This window comes from Dendrobium catenatum, unplaced genomic scaffold (genome assembly GCF_001605985.2).
Source record: "Dendrobium catenatum unplaced genomic scaffold, ASM160598v2 fragScaff_scaffold_733, whole genome shotgun sequence".
In the NCBI taxonomy this organism is placed as follows: Eukaryota; Viridiplantae; Streptophyta; class Magnoliopsida; order Asparagales; family Orchidaceae; genus Dendrobium; species Dendrobium catenatum.
The window spans coordinates 1,021,645-1,037,936 of record NW_021319195.1 but is presented as its reverse complement, the minus strand read 5'-3'; the positions used below and the strand labels follow the sequence as shown (position 1 = coordinate 1,037,936).

At 33.5% G+C, this 16,292-nt stretch overlaps 2 protein-coding genes across 2 annotated transcripts in view; one reads left to right on the top strand and one right to left on the bottom strand.

The window, feature by feature from the left end:
* The window catches only part of LOC110112894 (equilibrative nucleotide transporter 1), a 5,163-nt gene extending 1,701 nt beyond the window's left edge, over window positions 1-3,462 (bottom strand). Inside the window, exons 1-2 of the mRNA XM_028696339.1 lie at window positions 3,199-3,462; window positions 79-325 (exon numbers count right to left, since the gene is read on the bottom strand). Coding sequence (XP_028552172.1) covers window positions 79-325; window positions 3,199-3,462 — 511 coding nt within the window. The remainder of the gene's footprint in view (window positions 1-78; window positions 326-3,198) is intronic.
* A 1,612-nt stretch (window positions 3,463-5,074) lies between these two features.
* LOC110102337 (monothiol glutaredoxin-5) lies at window positions 5,075-14,113 on the top strand (the record flags this gene model as incomplete). Its single annotated transcript, XM_020830644.2, is given in 3 exon segments — window positions 5,075-5,185; window positions 5,263-5,350; window positions 13,722-14,113. Coding segments are annotated over 3 exon segments (365 nt in total), but the record flags the coding sequence as incomplete, so codon positions are not given.
* Window positions 14,114-16,292: the final 2,179 nt, after the last annotated feature.

Below are 16,292 nucleotides of genomic sequence, written 5' to 3'. Positions count from 1 at the left end.
AGGGGATGAGAAAAGAAGGGTGGAAAGAGCCCGCAGAATTTCCGAATAAACCCGCAGGTTAATAGCAAATATGCTCACAAATATCAACTAACTTCCTTCTCATCTTCATCTCATTTTTATAGGCAAAGAAGGGGAAAGCCAAGATCCACATGACTTTAATTTCCATTAGAACCGAAGCATTATAAGCATATATATCTTCCCAATCCATTCGGAAATCAATCCAAACACAGGAACTGAAACAACAATTACGGGAACCAAGCCTCACGCATGGAGCCAAGGAGTCACGGACTCGGGAAGAGTCCCAGGTGCGGAAAACAACAAATGCCTGGAATTCCAAGAGGTAAAGCATGGAAAAACAGCACCTCATATAGCTTTTTATGCATAGAATTCAACCATCATTAAAGAGAAAGCCACGGTTTTCCAAGAGGCAAGAAGAAAGGGGAAGGGGAAGGGACAAGGCCACTCCAAAAGTAGTTCTTCTTAATGAGGTACCTTTTTGGATATTAATGAGCTACTAAACTTCAGCTCAACAACTTAAGAGAATGAGCTCAATGCCATAAGCTCCAAGCAACCAACCCGTGAACCATCAGTGGCCAAGGACCAATCAAGCCAGCAAACCAAAGGTCTACCAAGCCTTATGCACAATCTACCATGATCATTGGATGCTTTCCCATCATTGGATAGCTAAAAAAAGAAAAGAAAATAAAATAGAAAACAAAATATACTATTGTTCAAATAAAATAAAAAGTACATAAATTCTTGATAACATCATTTAACCTACCCCTAAGTAAACAAGGAAGCTCACCAAGATGGATGGGCAAAGCTGCATAAGTCTGATTAGGTTTAGATTGCCTTGCAGAGGAGCACTACAATCTACACAGGGGCAACATAAGAGACCTCTCTCCACCTTTTCTCTCTTATCTCCACTCCATGCATGATTGGCCAAAAATTCTTTATTATTTGATAATAAAAAAATAGAATCATAGATGATCACTCCGAATCATAGATGATCATTCCTTTTGGAATATTTCATCCTTATTTTTATAATAAAATAAAATTGGACGACTGAGGATTAAATGATGAATTTTTTGTAGAGGCAAAGTATCTTTGGGAAGGAATTGAGCTTGATGATAGAAAGATTTGCATCACCAATGCCACAAAATCCCATCATGATTGATGGAGTTGACTAACTAAGTAGGAAGGCTGTGGAGGCCATTGTGGAGGAGACTTATTTTCATACCATTATTAAAGGCATAAAGTGGGGCATATACCTTCAATGCTATAAGAGGCATGCATACCTCAGGTCATGGTATAACTCTTCGTCACGAAGAAATGCCTCTTACTTTTCAATTAGATTCATATATAGTCTTCATCGATGGAACTGGCCACAACATCTTGTTTTCTTCTTGAATTTTAACATCAATCAAAGTCATCATGCTGATTGTAGTCGAGATCACCATGGTGATAGTGATCATTGTGAAAATGCTTATGTTCCTTCGCTTTTTTGGGCTAAAGATGCTGAAAATAGAAAGCCTTTAAAATCCATTTGTTTATGTTTGGATTGCTTGTTTTTTGCCTTGTAAGAAATGAATCTTAAAGAAATTTGAGTGTTATAGTTGAATTTTATTGTAAACATTCATTTTGTCATAATGAATATTGTACTAGTGCTTCTATTGTCTTGTTTGTGTATTTAAGCTTTTAAATGTCCACTTAGGGATTTTCAGTTTATCCGGTGAATTATTGTCTAGGACCTTGATTAAATGGTCGAACTAATTCAATTAATATAAATGTTGATTCTTAGATTTTTTTTTTTATATTGCCTAGTCGATATTGGGGCGGATGATGATTTTGTTTGGAGGAATAAATCATTGTTTTAGTCTTCAATTTTAATTGGGTTATAATCTTGTTGAGTTTTGCTTTTTTTGTGCACTTTGTAGCTATGAGCTGCTTCATCTTGGCTATTATTGGGTTCAGCTCCATGTATGTTAGCTTCTTCCCTTGACAAAGCATCCATCCCTATCATTCTTTGCTTTTTTTAAGTCAAAGAAAGAGAAAAAATGCAAGGAGAAAGTGAGGAGACAACTTTCCTTATTATTTCAAATATCAAAATCCATGGAGGAGTGTGTTGGCACCTCATTTTGGTGAATTGTAGTTGTAACGTCATGTTAAAATGTGACAGGCAAATGCTGAACTATCAGTTAGTTTCTTATTTTATGTGTAAAGGGGATGAAGTAGAGGGGTGTGTGATAGCCTTTCTTTGTCAACTTAATTAGTTTCCATAAGATCCCTGGGTACTCTCTACTTTGCACCTCCCTTAAGAATAATTCACTTCTTTATTTTTGCTAGCGGAGTTATATTTCTTTGTTAATCACTTTTGTGTAGGTCTCACTATTTCATTATTGGTGTCGATGGACGATGCTCTTGGGCATCTTTTGCCGATGTTGCCTCAACTCATGCTACATGCCATAATAGTCCTTGCATTCACCACCTTTTTTGTCTGTCAAATTTACTTACTCAATACATCTCTTCCTCAATTTATCTCAACTCCAATAAAATTAGACTTAGTTATGGATCTTAGCCAATCGACACATCAACTACTCACGATGAAGGACCTCCACTTTTCTGCTAAATTATTAGTAGGAAAGGTATTCTTTAGGGGTGTCAATAAATGACCAGACTCGCCAACCCAACCTGAAAAAATCCAAGTTCATGTTGACCCATTTATTAAATGGGTTGGATTTAGATTGACCTGCGAATTTATTTTTAATCCGAAAATAACCCATTTAATATATTTTTTTTCGTACTTGTGGGTATAATCTTTTTATTTTTGATCAAATATCCTAAACTTTATAGTTATTAGGTTAAACTTTTTTAAAAATCAAGATAGGTTAATTGATGTGATACGTTGCAAGAATTGCTTGTTAGAAATTAATACTTGTGAACTTGCGTTGCTAATTTTAAACAAATGCTTTTCAAGATAGATCGCAAGAAATTTTCATGAACGAACTAAGCAACGTCAATCAATTACATTTAAAAGCAACATGAAACAAACAAAATTAATCCAATAAGTAATAATGCAAATGGCTCTTAACAAAAATCAAAGGCTTAAGATATAGATCCTTCACCTCGAAGTCCCTCACTTTCACTCTTGGATTCACTTGGTTAGCGGAAGAGGATGGCGCACAAACTCAATGATGCCACTATTAGACAAGTAATGTCGAGGGGGCTAGCCGCCGGGGAGGAAGTCAGATTTGGAGAAGAAGGTGTTCGGCTGTTGATGATCCACTCGTCCGCCGGAAGGTGCTCGTCGAGGATGTCCACAAGGTGGGGAAGAATCTGATTCAAGTAATCCTCAACGGTGTGGTCGAAGCCGAATCCAACGTCAAAGAACGGCGATCGGATGACGTCAATGTTGCCTTGATGATTGTATGCAATGCCGTAATCACGCTCCGGATCGGCCATTCATGACTATGAGATGTCTTTGCGGTGTGGGTGTATTTGGCGGTAGGAGAATCTTCTCTTGGTGGAACTCGGCCAAGCAATGATGGGAGGAGAAAAGTGGAGGTGGCGGTTTGGAGAGAGGAGGGCTTAGCCGTGAGCTAGGGGGAGATGGAGGAATTTAGAAAACTGAAATTAATTTCAGCTTCAAGTGGTTTTGTTGGGAGATTAATTTGAAATTTCAAATTAATCCAATAATGACTAGGGGCATTAATTGTGGAGATAATTAGGGGCTGATTTGGTGGAGCTTTTAATGTAATTTGGGAGAGAGAAGAGCCCATTAAAGGGGCCGGCCATATGGGGGAGGGGAGAGAAGCTTAGGAGTTAAGTAAGTGGGGCCCAAGGTTAAGTAAATAAAAACCTAATCAAATCTGAAATTTAATTTCAGATTTGATTATATTTTAAGTAACTTCCCAAATAGGTTTAATAGGAGAAGGAAACAAAATTTGAATTTCAAAATAGGCTTTAATCATCTTAATTGACTTTCTTAATTGGAGAGAAGCTAATTAGGAAAGTGAATTAATCAAGAGAAATTTGAAAATCAAACAAGAGGGAGGATCCAAGGGGCCGGCGGCAAGGTTGGTGGCCTGGATCCGGCTGTCTGGAGCCGGCGGGACAACAACTGGCCGGGGAGACTGACGGAGCCGCCGGTGGCGGGATCGGCCTGGGTGACCGGTGGTGGGCTTATGAAGGCCGGTGGGGGAAATTTGGGGGGGGGAGAAGAAATTCGGCTAGGGAGAGAAGGGGAAGAGGGGTTTTGAGGATCGGGTAAATCCGGAGCAACCAAACCTCAGGCACCTTCTCCAATGGAACTCATAAAGAGATCCACAATACTATCTCCTCAAGAACTCACAAAGAGATCTTGGAAAATTTCATGAACTCACAAAGATATCAGCAAGAGAAAGAAATTTTCATTCATCGATAATCATCCTCATACAATGCATGAGGCCTCCTATAAATAGGCCAAAATGAAACTAGAACTAAAAGACATAAATGCCCTCGGGGCTACCATATCAAATGACCATCCATAAGGGTAAAACAGTAAAACTGAAAAATAAAATAAACTACTACATAAAATGACTCAAAATATAAACTCCTGATCGTGGCCGTCGATCTCCGGTGGTACACGTGTTGAAATCACAAACGATGCCGTCATCATTAATGAGTTGGGTTCGGGTTGGTATTTTTGACTCATTTATTAAATGGGTCGGATTTGATTTCAAGTTGGATCAATTTTGGGTCAGACTTGAATCCGATCCGTCAACCCTTTTTGACACCTCTATTATTTCTTCGTCACTCAAGAAATAGATGGGAGATGCTTATTTAACACAATTATTTGCCAAAATTGATGGAACTGGGCATGCTCGATGCCAAGGTGATGAAGGTCATGCCGACTCAAGGAATGATTTGTAGATTAAGGTTTTGATTCCCCTATGTGCCCCATTTATTACCTTTTAGGTTTTTTTTATAGATTGTCTTCAAATGTTTAATTTAGGATCATGCATGAAATTAAATTTATAGTTGAAAATAGAAAAATAAGTATGATATTAGTTTCTTCCATTCTTTTCTTATTTAGGTCTCCTTGAAATTGACGAGGTTGCTAACCTTGCAAAGGATGTTGTTGAGGTTGGGGCTGATACCCCGCTTGAGTTTGCTCATGAGTGCATGTCAGTTGGGGGCCCAGGATGTAAGTATTGGCTCTGAAAAATTTGAGGCATCAATCTCAAGCAGTGATTTTTTACTCCAAGGACTATTATGCTTAAGTTGACATTCTTAGGGCCAAGGATGTTGGTTCCATTAAGCCTTTTAAGCCACTGCAAATGCCTTTGTCACAGATGAGTTTCTCTGGGAGGTAGGCCATCTAAGTTTGGTAATTGGTCGGGTTTCTTGTGTTGTCATTTCCTTTAATTGTTGTAGTAAGACTTTCTTTTGTTGTTATGCTCTTTAAATTTTTAGAATTTTTACAGTCTTCGACCCACAAAAGTTTCTAGTCCCTTAGCTCCTCCTAGGAGCCTTAAGTTTAATGTAGTGGTAGTCTCATGGTACTCAATCATTAGGAGTGATCACATTCTTTGAGGCTTTGCCTGATTTACCATTGAGTGTGGACTTTGCGATGAGGTCCAAGCTCGAATTGGAGGTTATATGATGTTACAAGACATAATTTTCTCAATTATTTTAGTATTTCAGGTTATTTCCAGGTTTTTTTTTTCAATTTTAATGTATTAAACTGTTAGGATTATCTTAATTTTAAATTATTCAATGAGAATTTTTAGGACTTATCCAAATTTAAGTTTAAATTAGTTTTAATTTAATTTTTAAACTCTATTTCTATAAATGGTGGTTGAATGAATGTTATTTTGATGATTAGTTAATGGATTCATCCCGAGTGAAATCCCCATTTCTTATATTCCCTCTCTTCTTTCTCCTATCTTTTCCCATGCCTCTCGCTCTTTTTGTTTTCGATAAATTCTCTAATTATTTGGTTCTTTTCCTCTTACCTAAATAGCTTAATTTTTTAGCTCATATTTTGTATCGATGCAATTTTTTATCCTTCATAATTTTTAATGAATCATGAGAAAAAACTATTTGCCCTTTCCTTCTTCACTCAAATTAAACCTCTTCTCTATTCTTACATCTAAAGGGATAAATCAATCAATTTCAAAGAGCAAAGAAAAATAAAATAAAAAAGGAGATCTATACCTAGGGTCCATCATCAAATTGACATCATGATCAATATTCATCTACTTCAAATTTGCATCAACTTTATCTTTCATTTGCATCATTTGATATCAAAGTGGAATTTCTTGAATGCATTTCTATCTAAATCTTAATTGTCCAATTTGTCCATCCTGCGTCATCTTGGACCACTATGAAATTTCTTAAAAAAAAAGGGGGAAAAAAAAACCTGGATTGTGATCAACTTTATCTTAAACCATATGAATTTCTTTGTCTATTATAATGCCATCTTTAATGCAGAGAAAATTGACCTGTGTAAGATACATAGATTATGCATGGAGATACATCATTAACACATAAACTTGCTTCATGCACTTATAAAATTCTACTCACTCACTCTGAAGTTTTTGTTACACATTTATTAACATGTTTCATCAAGCCAACAAACATCAAAATTTGGAACATAATTATGGATGCGATTCAGATAAGTGTAAAAAATCTATTCATTTTTTATGTCATAATAGGCCACGAAATCATATGTTATGTGAAGTTGCATCAAGAAAATTATGTCCTATGATGAATAGGTGCATATTATTGCTTGAATGTATTACATGGAACAAATAAGGGATCAAGCAATTATCATATACGAATCTTATGATTGTACATTTTATTGTAGTTCTTATTCTTATGGTAACTACAACGAGTCATATTATACTGAATCTTATGATTAAAATTAATCACATTATAACTATGACTATGAATCTAATCATTGTTAGTATTATATTTATCATAATTTATCTTCAAGGCATATCAAAGATGCTGCATCCTATTCTATGATGATTGAGTATCTTAAGAAGAATACAAATAGGATCATCTTAATATGGTGGCAAATCGTATCATATATCATTTTTTTACTTCAAATGTTCAAATTCATGTGTTAATTCCAGTGATTCAATACATATGATTCATGTTAAAAAAATAGATCCCTGTGCAGAGTTAGTCTATTAGAATTACTATTGTGATAGAGAAATTTGATGGCAATGATTAGTTCATCTTAATCAAGCTTCTTATTGAGCCAAACAATTAAGATTTTACTTTGAAACTGTTCTTTAACCTAAATTTGAGATCATGCCTTGAGCCTATTGTTTAGACTTAAATAACTTTTGCTATTGCTCTTATTGAGCTGAAGAAACAATTGATCCGCATATTTTGATATTCTTGCAATATTCTCTATAATGTATGCATGTTGTCACACATATCATCTTATGCTTTATCTCTAGAAGTATAGGTTGAGTTCATGCTACCATAATAACAACCAACAAGTAATAAAATTCTCTCCATGTTAATGATCAAATGTTGATGTATGATATATAGAGATTTTCAAATTTAAAGCTTTAATATTCTATTTCTTGTGTTCAAACCACAAGTGCTAGACATTCAATAGATGTTCATGAACTAATTCACAACCTTCTCCACTAACAAAAAAAAAAAAAAAAAAAAAACTAGATTTCTAGGAAAGGGCTTCTATATCTTTTTTTAGTATTATTAACCCTAGGAGAAGTTTTTTATCAATCATAGGATAATAATAAAAAATAAATAAAGCATGATTTATTATGATCAATCTTTCAAAATAAAATAAAAATATATCATATTTATGTCACATCAGAGTGAACTTGAGATTGCTGATGGTGAAGCTAGTGGTTTGGCATCCAATTCACTTGAGTGAGACAGAGGAGAGTGGAATTTCGTTTGTAGGGGTGAAATCCGTAGATCTACGAAGGAATGCCAAAAGCGAAGGCAGCTCTCTGGGTCCCTACCGACGCTGGGGTGCGAAAGCATGGGGAGCGAACAGGATTAGATACCCTGGCACGGCTTTGCGTACAACGACCTTGGGGAGATCGACATCCTTCTCTCTCCCCTTTTACGATCCTGATTGGGAGTACGACGAAACTGTGGAAAGATACGTCAAGCGCATCCTCTACTGCTTGGCCGAAACGATCGACCTCCAGAAACCCAAGACGCCTTGGCTTCTCATCGGAAGATCCACCCCTTCTTCGTTTGAACCACGGAGTCGCCTACAACGTCAAGGCGAGAGACAATTGAAGAACAAAGACCAAAGGGACATTGGCTCATCCTTGGCTGATCCTCGACAACTCCGGCTACTTCCCCTGCGGATAAGGCCTTACGCGTCACTTGTCTCGTGGTAACATCACTTGGTTTGCTTCTTCCCTTTCTCCGCTAAAACCTCTACCAATATGAGAGAAGGAACTAAAGGTGAAACATCTTGATTTTGTACTGTGGATTGTTGTTTCATCGCTATTGGCTTGTCTATTTACTTTAGTAATCACTTGCAAGAACTTTGTTAATCTTCGTGTAACCAATTACTTTTGCTTAATCTTTCGGTGCTGAATTCCCAAAATCATTTCTTGGTGAAGTATAAGTTTTCTACTAGCAAAGCGAAGCTCAAGTTATTATTAATTTCCGAAATCAATTCTTGTGCACATGCTTGTTTCACATCAGTAGTATCTTGAATTTTGTGTGTCCGATGTCATTCATCCAATTAGTGAACATTGTTAATATAACCCAATTAAAAGACCCTTGAATAATGTTTTTTAACATATTTCATCTGTCTCCCTTCATGATAATATTTCAATTGCTTTTTAAACCACTCCCCCTTATCAGCATTTATGCCATTTATGCCACATCTTGCATTCTATTGCTCTTTTTCGTTCTTTAGCCTATTTTAACAATTTTGTGCTTTAATTGTTTGCACCCACTTGGTATGTTCATGCCTCGAGGTGCCTAATAGTCAATATATTGGCTGGATTGCCATTTATTTTAAGTGAATGTGAGAATATAAAAGTGAGCCAACATCTTCACTACTATTTAGATTTTCTTATGTGTTGTATATGTTAGATTTTAAAAAAGGGAAAGATGGAAAACAAAATATATATATCAGTTATTCCATCCATCAGTCATTTCTATCAAAGTATTACTTCATTGACCTCTCATATTTTAAATATCTCCATCACCTCTGATTAGTTAGTTTCCCTGTTTTTCATGATAATGAAAAATAGAACTTTGTTCTATGTGGAAAATTTATTAACTTTTCCTTTGAAAATTGCATCGCCCGCTCGCTCTAAAAAAAAAAAAAAGACTTTCATTTTGTTGAAATAGAAGACAAAATTTTCAAAATTTAAATTACTTTCTCAATATTTTCTTTTCTTATAAGCTAGGAAACTTAATGTTAACCATTTCTTTATCCTCATTAATCCTTTATACCTCTTCTCCCCTAGGTTGATTATGATGACATTTTTGTCTTTTCTAATTTTTCCATAATTATTAATCTTAAATCCTTTTCCCCTCGATGCCAACCATAGCAACATGTTGATTGGTCACTTCTATATTCCACGTGCTCATATTAGCTTAATAATGAGCAGGTCATGGCTTCTAGCATGCGTGGAACCATATAGCCCTATTTCTATCATTTGTGGAACCATATAGCCCTATTAACAACATGTCGGGTCATAGCCTAATTTGATAAAAAAAATGATCTCAATTTTCACACATTTCAATATATATATATATATATATATATATATATATATACACACACACACACACACGCCTAGAGTTATTCATGCAACATTTCAATATTTGAGCTATGTTTATTTTATCTAATAATTATATTCATTATCTCCATTCATCTTTTCTCCCTTTCATTGCCTAAGACATTATTTTTTTCATCTTAATATCTTAACATATGAATCAAACAAAGATCCACCTTTCCACCTATTGCTTGCCCAATTTAATGAAATAAGGGAGCTTTTGGGTTAACCTGAACCATGATGTAAAAATCCAGCACAACAATGAACATGGATTGAGATAAGATTCAACTTGACACTGACTCTTTGTAAATCATAATTTGATTGGATAGTTATTTAGACCGAATCTAAGTTTAGATCCGCTCAATCTATTGATACGTTCAGAATCATGGATCTTGAAAATATTCTTCATAGTTTGTATAGCTATTGAACTCATACAGAAATGATTGTAGATAAGTAGAATTCCTCTTAGAACAATAAATCAGTGGCCTTAGACATTGGATCATGGAATCTTGGTAATATGTTATGCAATTCCCTTTCATACTCATGGATCCTTCTTAGAATTTTCATATATCTTCAAGGTCTTTCGAATTAGCTTTTTCATATAATCATTGTACGTGCTTAGTGTTTAGAAGGGCTTCCATTAAATTCATGTGGGATACTATAGTTTTGAGAAGGGCTTCCATTAAATTCACGTGGGATACTACAAAGCCAAGTAGGCACTAATAATAAGTTTGTATTATATCATGTGGCTATGATATTAGAGCAAAGCCATTATCTAGATATTTGTTTCAAGCATTGGAATTTGTAGGCTTGCATGATGAGCTCATGAGTTGCGAGGATTGGTGGGCCTAATAAAATGTGGATGGGTCTTATCGAGCTTGCAAGATCTCAAGCTCATTAGCAAATTCTCATGGAGCATAAATACAAGCCTCCTTTTCTTCTCTCTTTCCTTCTCATTTTCCCTTACAAACGAGCTAGTCAGAGCTAATGAAGGTATTAAGGTGTCACCTTTTAGCAATTGTGATAGGCTCAGGAAGGGAGATTGCTTAATGTCGAATCTGTGGTATTTGAGGTATGTAAACCCTAGCTTTTTTTAATGGGTTTTCTAAATTGATGCTTGGCTTCTCTTAACTCATCATGCATCAATGTATTGCCAATCTATGTTTAGATTATTCGTGAAAATACTTTTCTTTTATTTAATGGATATGAAAATAGGATGAAAATATGTTGAAATTTGTAAACAAAACTTTAATATTCCTAATGTAATTCGACTTATGCTATTACTTCTTATTCTAGTTTTTTTTTTTTGTGGGTTTTAAATTCTCTTAAATATTAGATTTAAATTTATTGGTGAGATAAATTCAAGTTGGATGTTTGAAGTGGAGAAATACATCAGACATGTGTGATAGAAGAGTACCCCTCAAAATTAAGGAAAATTTTTATAAGATGATGGTGAGACTTGCAATGTTTTATGATGCAGGAAGTTGGCCGTCAAATGAGAAGCATAAAATTAAGTTAGAAGAGATGAGGATGCTCAGGTGGATGAGTGACTTTACACTTACAGTCAGAATAAGAAATGAGTATATACGTGAAAAGGTTGGAGTAGCTCCAATTGTATAATAGATTAGAGAGAGTCGTCTTAGATGGTTTGGTCACATAAAATATTAGCCTTTCGGTGACCTGACTAGGAGAGTAGATGTATTATATTTGGCCTATATTAAGAAAAGGTATGGGTATACCTAAAAAGACTTGATTATAAAGTATCATAAATGACCTTTTTATTATAAATGAGAATTTGACTCTTAATTGAACACAATAAAGAAAAAAGATTCATGTAACTGACCGCACATAGTGGGTTAAAGGTTTGATGCTGTTGTTGTGAGTCATCCTTTTTTTTTAGTTCTACTTTATTTTAGTAATTCTTGTAATACGCTTTTTTTTGCCTTTTTATTAGCGATTTTTGCTTTAAAACCTTTCCCCCTTTAAGTTTATGTATATTAAGTCAATGCATATTAATGCTATATTGCTATCATCTGGCTTTTGTATTAGTTTTTTTAATTAAGGTGGTCAGTTACGATGCTATAATCATTAAATGAGAAAAATGCTTATATTTTGTTTTGTTCATAATGGTTTATTATGAATCTATCATCATCATTAGCTCTATTCAATTATCTTGGGCTGGCATTAAGAATCCTCATTATCTATTTGTTCTTGTGGAGTCATATCTAAGGTGTTTATTATATTCTTCATTAATCATTTTGAACAACTTCTAATCACCTTATCTTAAATTCTTCTTATTTTATTTCTTTATTTTTTTATATTCATTTTTTAAATTTTTGTATCTTTTGTTGTAAACTCTAAATCACACAAATAACAATGGCTTTAATAGATAACGACCATTTCTTCTAATATAAGTATTTTTTAAATTATGGTATTTAGTTTTGACATCATCCATCTTAATATTCTCATTTTTGTTACTCTTTATGTAGATATCAATAAAATTTTTAAAGCCCAATATTCTAATCCATGTACCATATTCAGCCTAATTACGATTTTATAAAATTTATCTTGTAAGCCTTCATGATATCCTCTTATTACACAAAACTCTCAAGACAATTCCCCATTTTAATCCTGTAGATATATCTTGATAAATTTTATATTTATCTATATATTTATTCTTCTACCTAATAAATCTAAGATACTTATGTCACACCTAGGTGCATCTAATATTCTAATAATATTGTATGATAATTGTTCTTGTTTTGCCCATTTAAATTACATATTATTTACCTAGTCTTTATTCTATTAATTCTAAGATTTCTAATATTCTAAAATTTTATTTTATTATCCTATTTTTTCACTACTTTCAATGGTTGCTTTATCAATTTGATTTATTTATTTATTTATTAAGATGAATTAGATTTATATCATATATACAAAGCATTGATCAAGGTGTCTTGTTTTGTAAATCATTTATAAACATCTCTTTATTATGTTGAGAACCCACAACATCATAGCACATCATATAACACAGTCATGCGAGCACAAAAAGCTCCTTAAATGGATGGACTTTTGCTCCAAATGACAACAATAAAAGTAAATCAAGTTCTTCTACTTGTTGTTTGTTTGTTTTTGAACTGTTAGTTAGATTTGCTGTTGGTTTGGCAATCATCAGTTCTAGAAAATGTGGATTGTCATAGGAGGGGGCTATGAGTGAACAAAAACTATAAATAAAGAAGAGAACTGGCTGGAGCGAGAACTGGAAATTTTACCTGTTTTCTTCTCTTGCCTTTGCTCTTTACTTTCTGTATTTGAAACTTTAGCAAACATGAATTGCGCGGAAGTGATTATGGCTTCGTTTGAGATGTCATTCTTCTTGTTTCTTAATGCAGCTTTTTAGTACAAAAATTATACTAAAAAACTGTTTTTAGAAGCAGTACGAAAATCATTCTAAACGAAGCCTATGTCACTATCACATTCATTTCTGTATCTTCTTAGGTATCTCAGCTTTGAAAGATTATCAGCCTTATGCGAGGATCTCTTCCAATTAAAGAAAAATAGAGGAGAGTTAGGTTTTGTTTGGGATGACTTTTTTACTACTTCTTAAACCAGCTTTCTAATACACAATTTTTAATTTTTGTATGGAGAGCTGATTTAAGAAACAATAAAAAAGCCAGTCTCAAACAAAGCCCTAGTCACCATAATGTTAACATGAGCACATATTACAAACATTAATCTAATTCATGATATCAAGAATTCTTAAGCTCATCATAATATTCTTACACTTTTTTTCTCATTTCATCAGTTGTCAAATATAATAAAGTCTTGGTGTTGTTTTGTTGTTGTATCAGTTGTCAAATATAATCCTTTTTTTTATTACATTTCATACAAAATGTTTGCATAGTTCCCTAATGAGCCTTCTCTGATTCTTCTGAACAGAGGCATACCAGAGTGGGGAATTGCAGGAACTATTGGAGAAGACAATGTGTTCTTGACAAGCTATGCCATGATACAAGTACCCTTTTTCAATCTGGTCAATCTATTCAAGAGAAAGTTTAGAAGCTATGTGAGTTTCATTTGGGACAGCTTTTTTAGTGCTTTTTAAAGTACTTTTTAGTGTAAAGTTATTTTAGAAAGTAGTAAAAAAATTATTCCAAACGAAATCCTATCATCATTATACTGTTCATCAACATCATTGGCCATCATCATAACTTGCTATCATCATCTTATGCAATATGTAATGGGAAAAAAAATCACTTATTGAATGTCAAATACTTTTTATTTTGTATAAAAAATATAAAGAAAATAAAAACATTAAGTGATCTCAAGTAGCCCTTTCAGCATCTGTTTGGGAAAGCTTTCTATTAACTTTGATTTTCAAAGCGCGCTCACATTGACATTTGGTTGATGGTTTTCAATACAGTTTCAATAAGTTCAACTTTCTTGAATAACTTTTTGATGATTTGGCTTACCATCCTATATCCTAAGGTGTCGTTTGGGATAGCTTTTTAGGTCACAATCATAATTTTTGCTGGGCCTAACTTTTTTGCTGCTTTCAAAAAAATTTTGCTTTGAAAAACTGCTTTCTATAGTAGTTTAAAAAAAATAATTTTTCTATAATAATTTTACAAAGCATTAAATAAGTTGTCCCAAATAAAATCTAAATCTAAGATTTAACAATTCTACCTGGTATATTTTAAAAAATAGAAGTTATTTGATCATTTAAAATAATAAATTTTTTATAGTAATTTCACAATCAATTTTACAAACAATTGCAGTGACTTCAAATAATCTCTAGGACCATATCCAACCGTTCGGCAAACAGCTGAATGGAGGTCCTCAAACGTTGCAACTGAACGTTATTTTTTTCGCCATTTGATCGCAGTTGAACAGTGCAACGCCAATATTGGTGTCGCACTGTTCGTCGCATTGTTCACTTGAGCCATTTCTTTCTCTCTACTGAACTCGTCTGAAAAAGGCGCGAAAGAAACGAGCGATGATTTGGGGGCAAAATGGCGTTCCACTGGAGATGAATCACGACACTTTATTTTACTGTATTTTGCATTGAAAAATGAGAATTTCGGTTGGAGATGCCCTAAGGCATTTGAAATAAAAAATTTTGATGCTTAGGTTTTTGCATATCATATTGGATTCAATATAATATTGTTCCTCGAATGTTTTATATTTCAAAAAATAAGTTTTTACAACATTTTGAAGCATACTTAGGTTTTGTTTGAGATGATTTTTTACAGCTTTTTAAAATAATTTTTTAGTATAAATTTTTTTATACTAAAAAGTTATTTTAGAAAGCAGTAAGAAAGCTGTCATAAAGTTTGGTTTCCTTCATTGCCCACTTAAATTATTATTATAACAGGCTGTTCAACATCGTTGGAATTGATAGAAATGGCTTCGGCTAGACGTAAAAGGGTTATCTCAATACATTTAGGAGTTTAGTTCAAGCAATTGTATTAGTTTATGGGAAATAAATAAGATTAAAATAATTATTAGGATAAGTTTTATAACTGTTAGATTTATTTTAAAATGAGCATAAAATATGACTAATTGAGGTTTTTATTTAGATATGGATCAAATTAGTTTTTCTGTGATATATTGAGGTTTTTATTTAAAAGTCAAATAAATAAAATAATTTTTTTAAAATAATTTAGGACTTTTTTTAGTCTTTCATGAGTAGTCAAGAGAGAGTTGAGATTTCTTACTGTTTTTTAAACAGCTTTTCAGGCTTCGTTTGTTTTTTTTGTGCTGTTGTAAAAGGCAGTTTTAAAAAATATTAGTTCTGAAAATGGAATTTTCTAACGGAGAAGTATATATAAAAAGCTTTCTAAAAATTGCAGAAAAATGAAAAAATGGATTTATTGGGAACGTGATTTGACGAACCAAAAAAAAATAAAAAATCCTCCGTTTCCAAACGGAAAAGGCAAAAAAAAAACGCTCAAACAGAAAAGCCTCAGTGTAATAAAAAACAGCTTTAGAAAGCAATAAAAAAATTTATTCAAATGAAGCCTAAATTGTCATTAAATTTCATGAACTTTCATTTATAGTGAGAGATAATGCCTATAACAATTAATGTGATTTGCTCAAAACCATAAGGGGTGAAGTTTGTAGATATCTAATTGGAATGCACTCAATTGAGTTGATTATAAAATCAAGGGGTAGGTTTGATATTTCTCTTCTCTAGATGAGATTGGTTGGTTGGCTACCAACCTCTCTTGTTTTTAAGAGGTGGGGTTGCATGCTGTTAGTCTGCCTTAATGATTTATTCTTGTTTTTTATAACTTTTTTTCCCTCATGTAGCTTCAGATGAGTCCATGAAATACAAAAAATTATATTTGGGAAAATATTGTCTTCGAGAGCATGATTCAGGCTTTGTTTGAGCTTTTTAATTCAAAAATTACAATTGTGTACTAAAAAACTGCTTTAAGAAGCAGTAAAAAAGTTATCACAGACAAAAACTTAATATTTTCTCTTGACATCATAGGGCTCTTTCCGAGC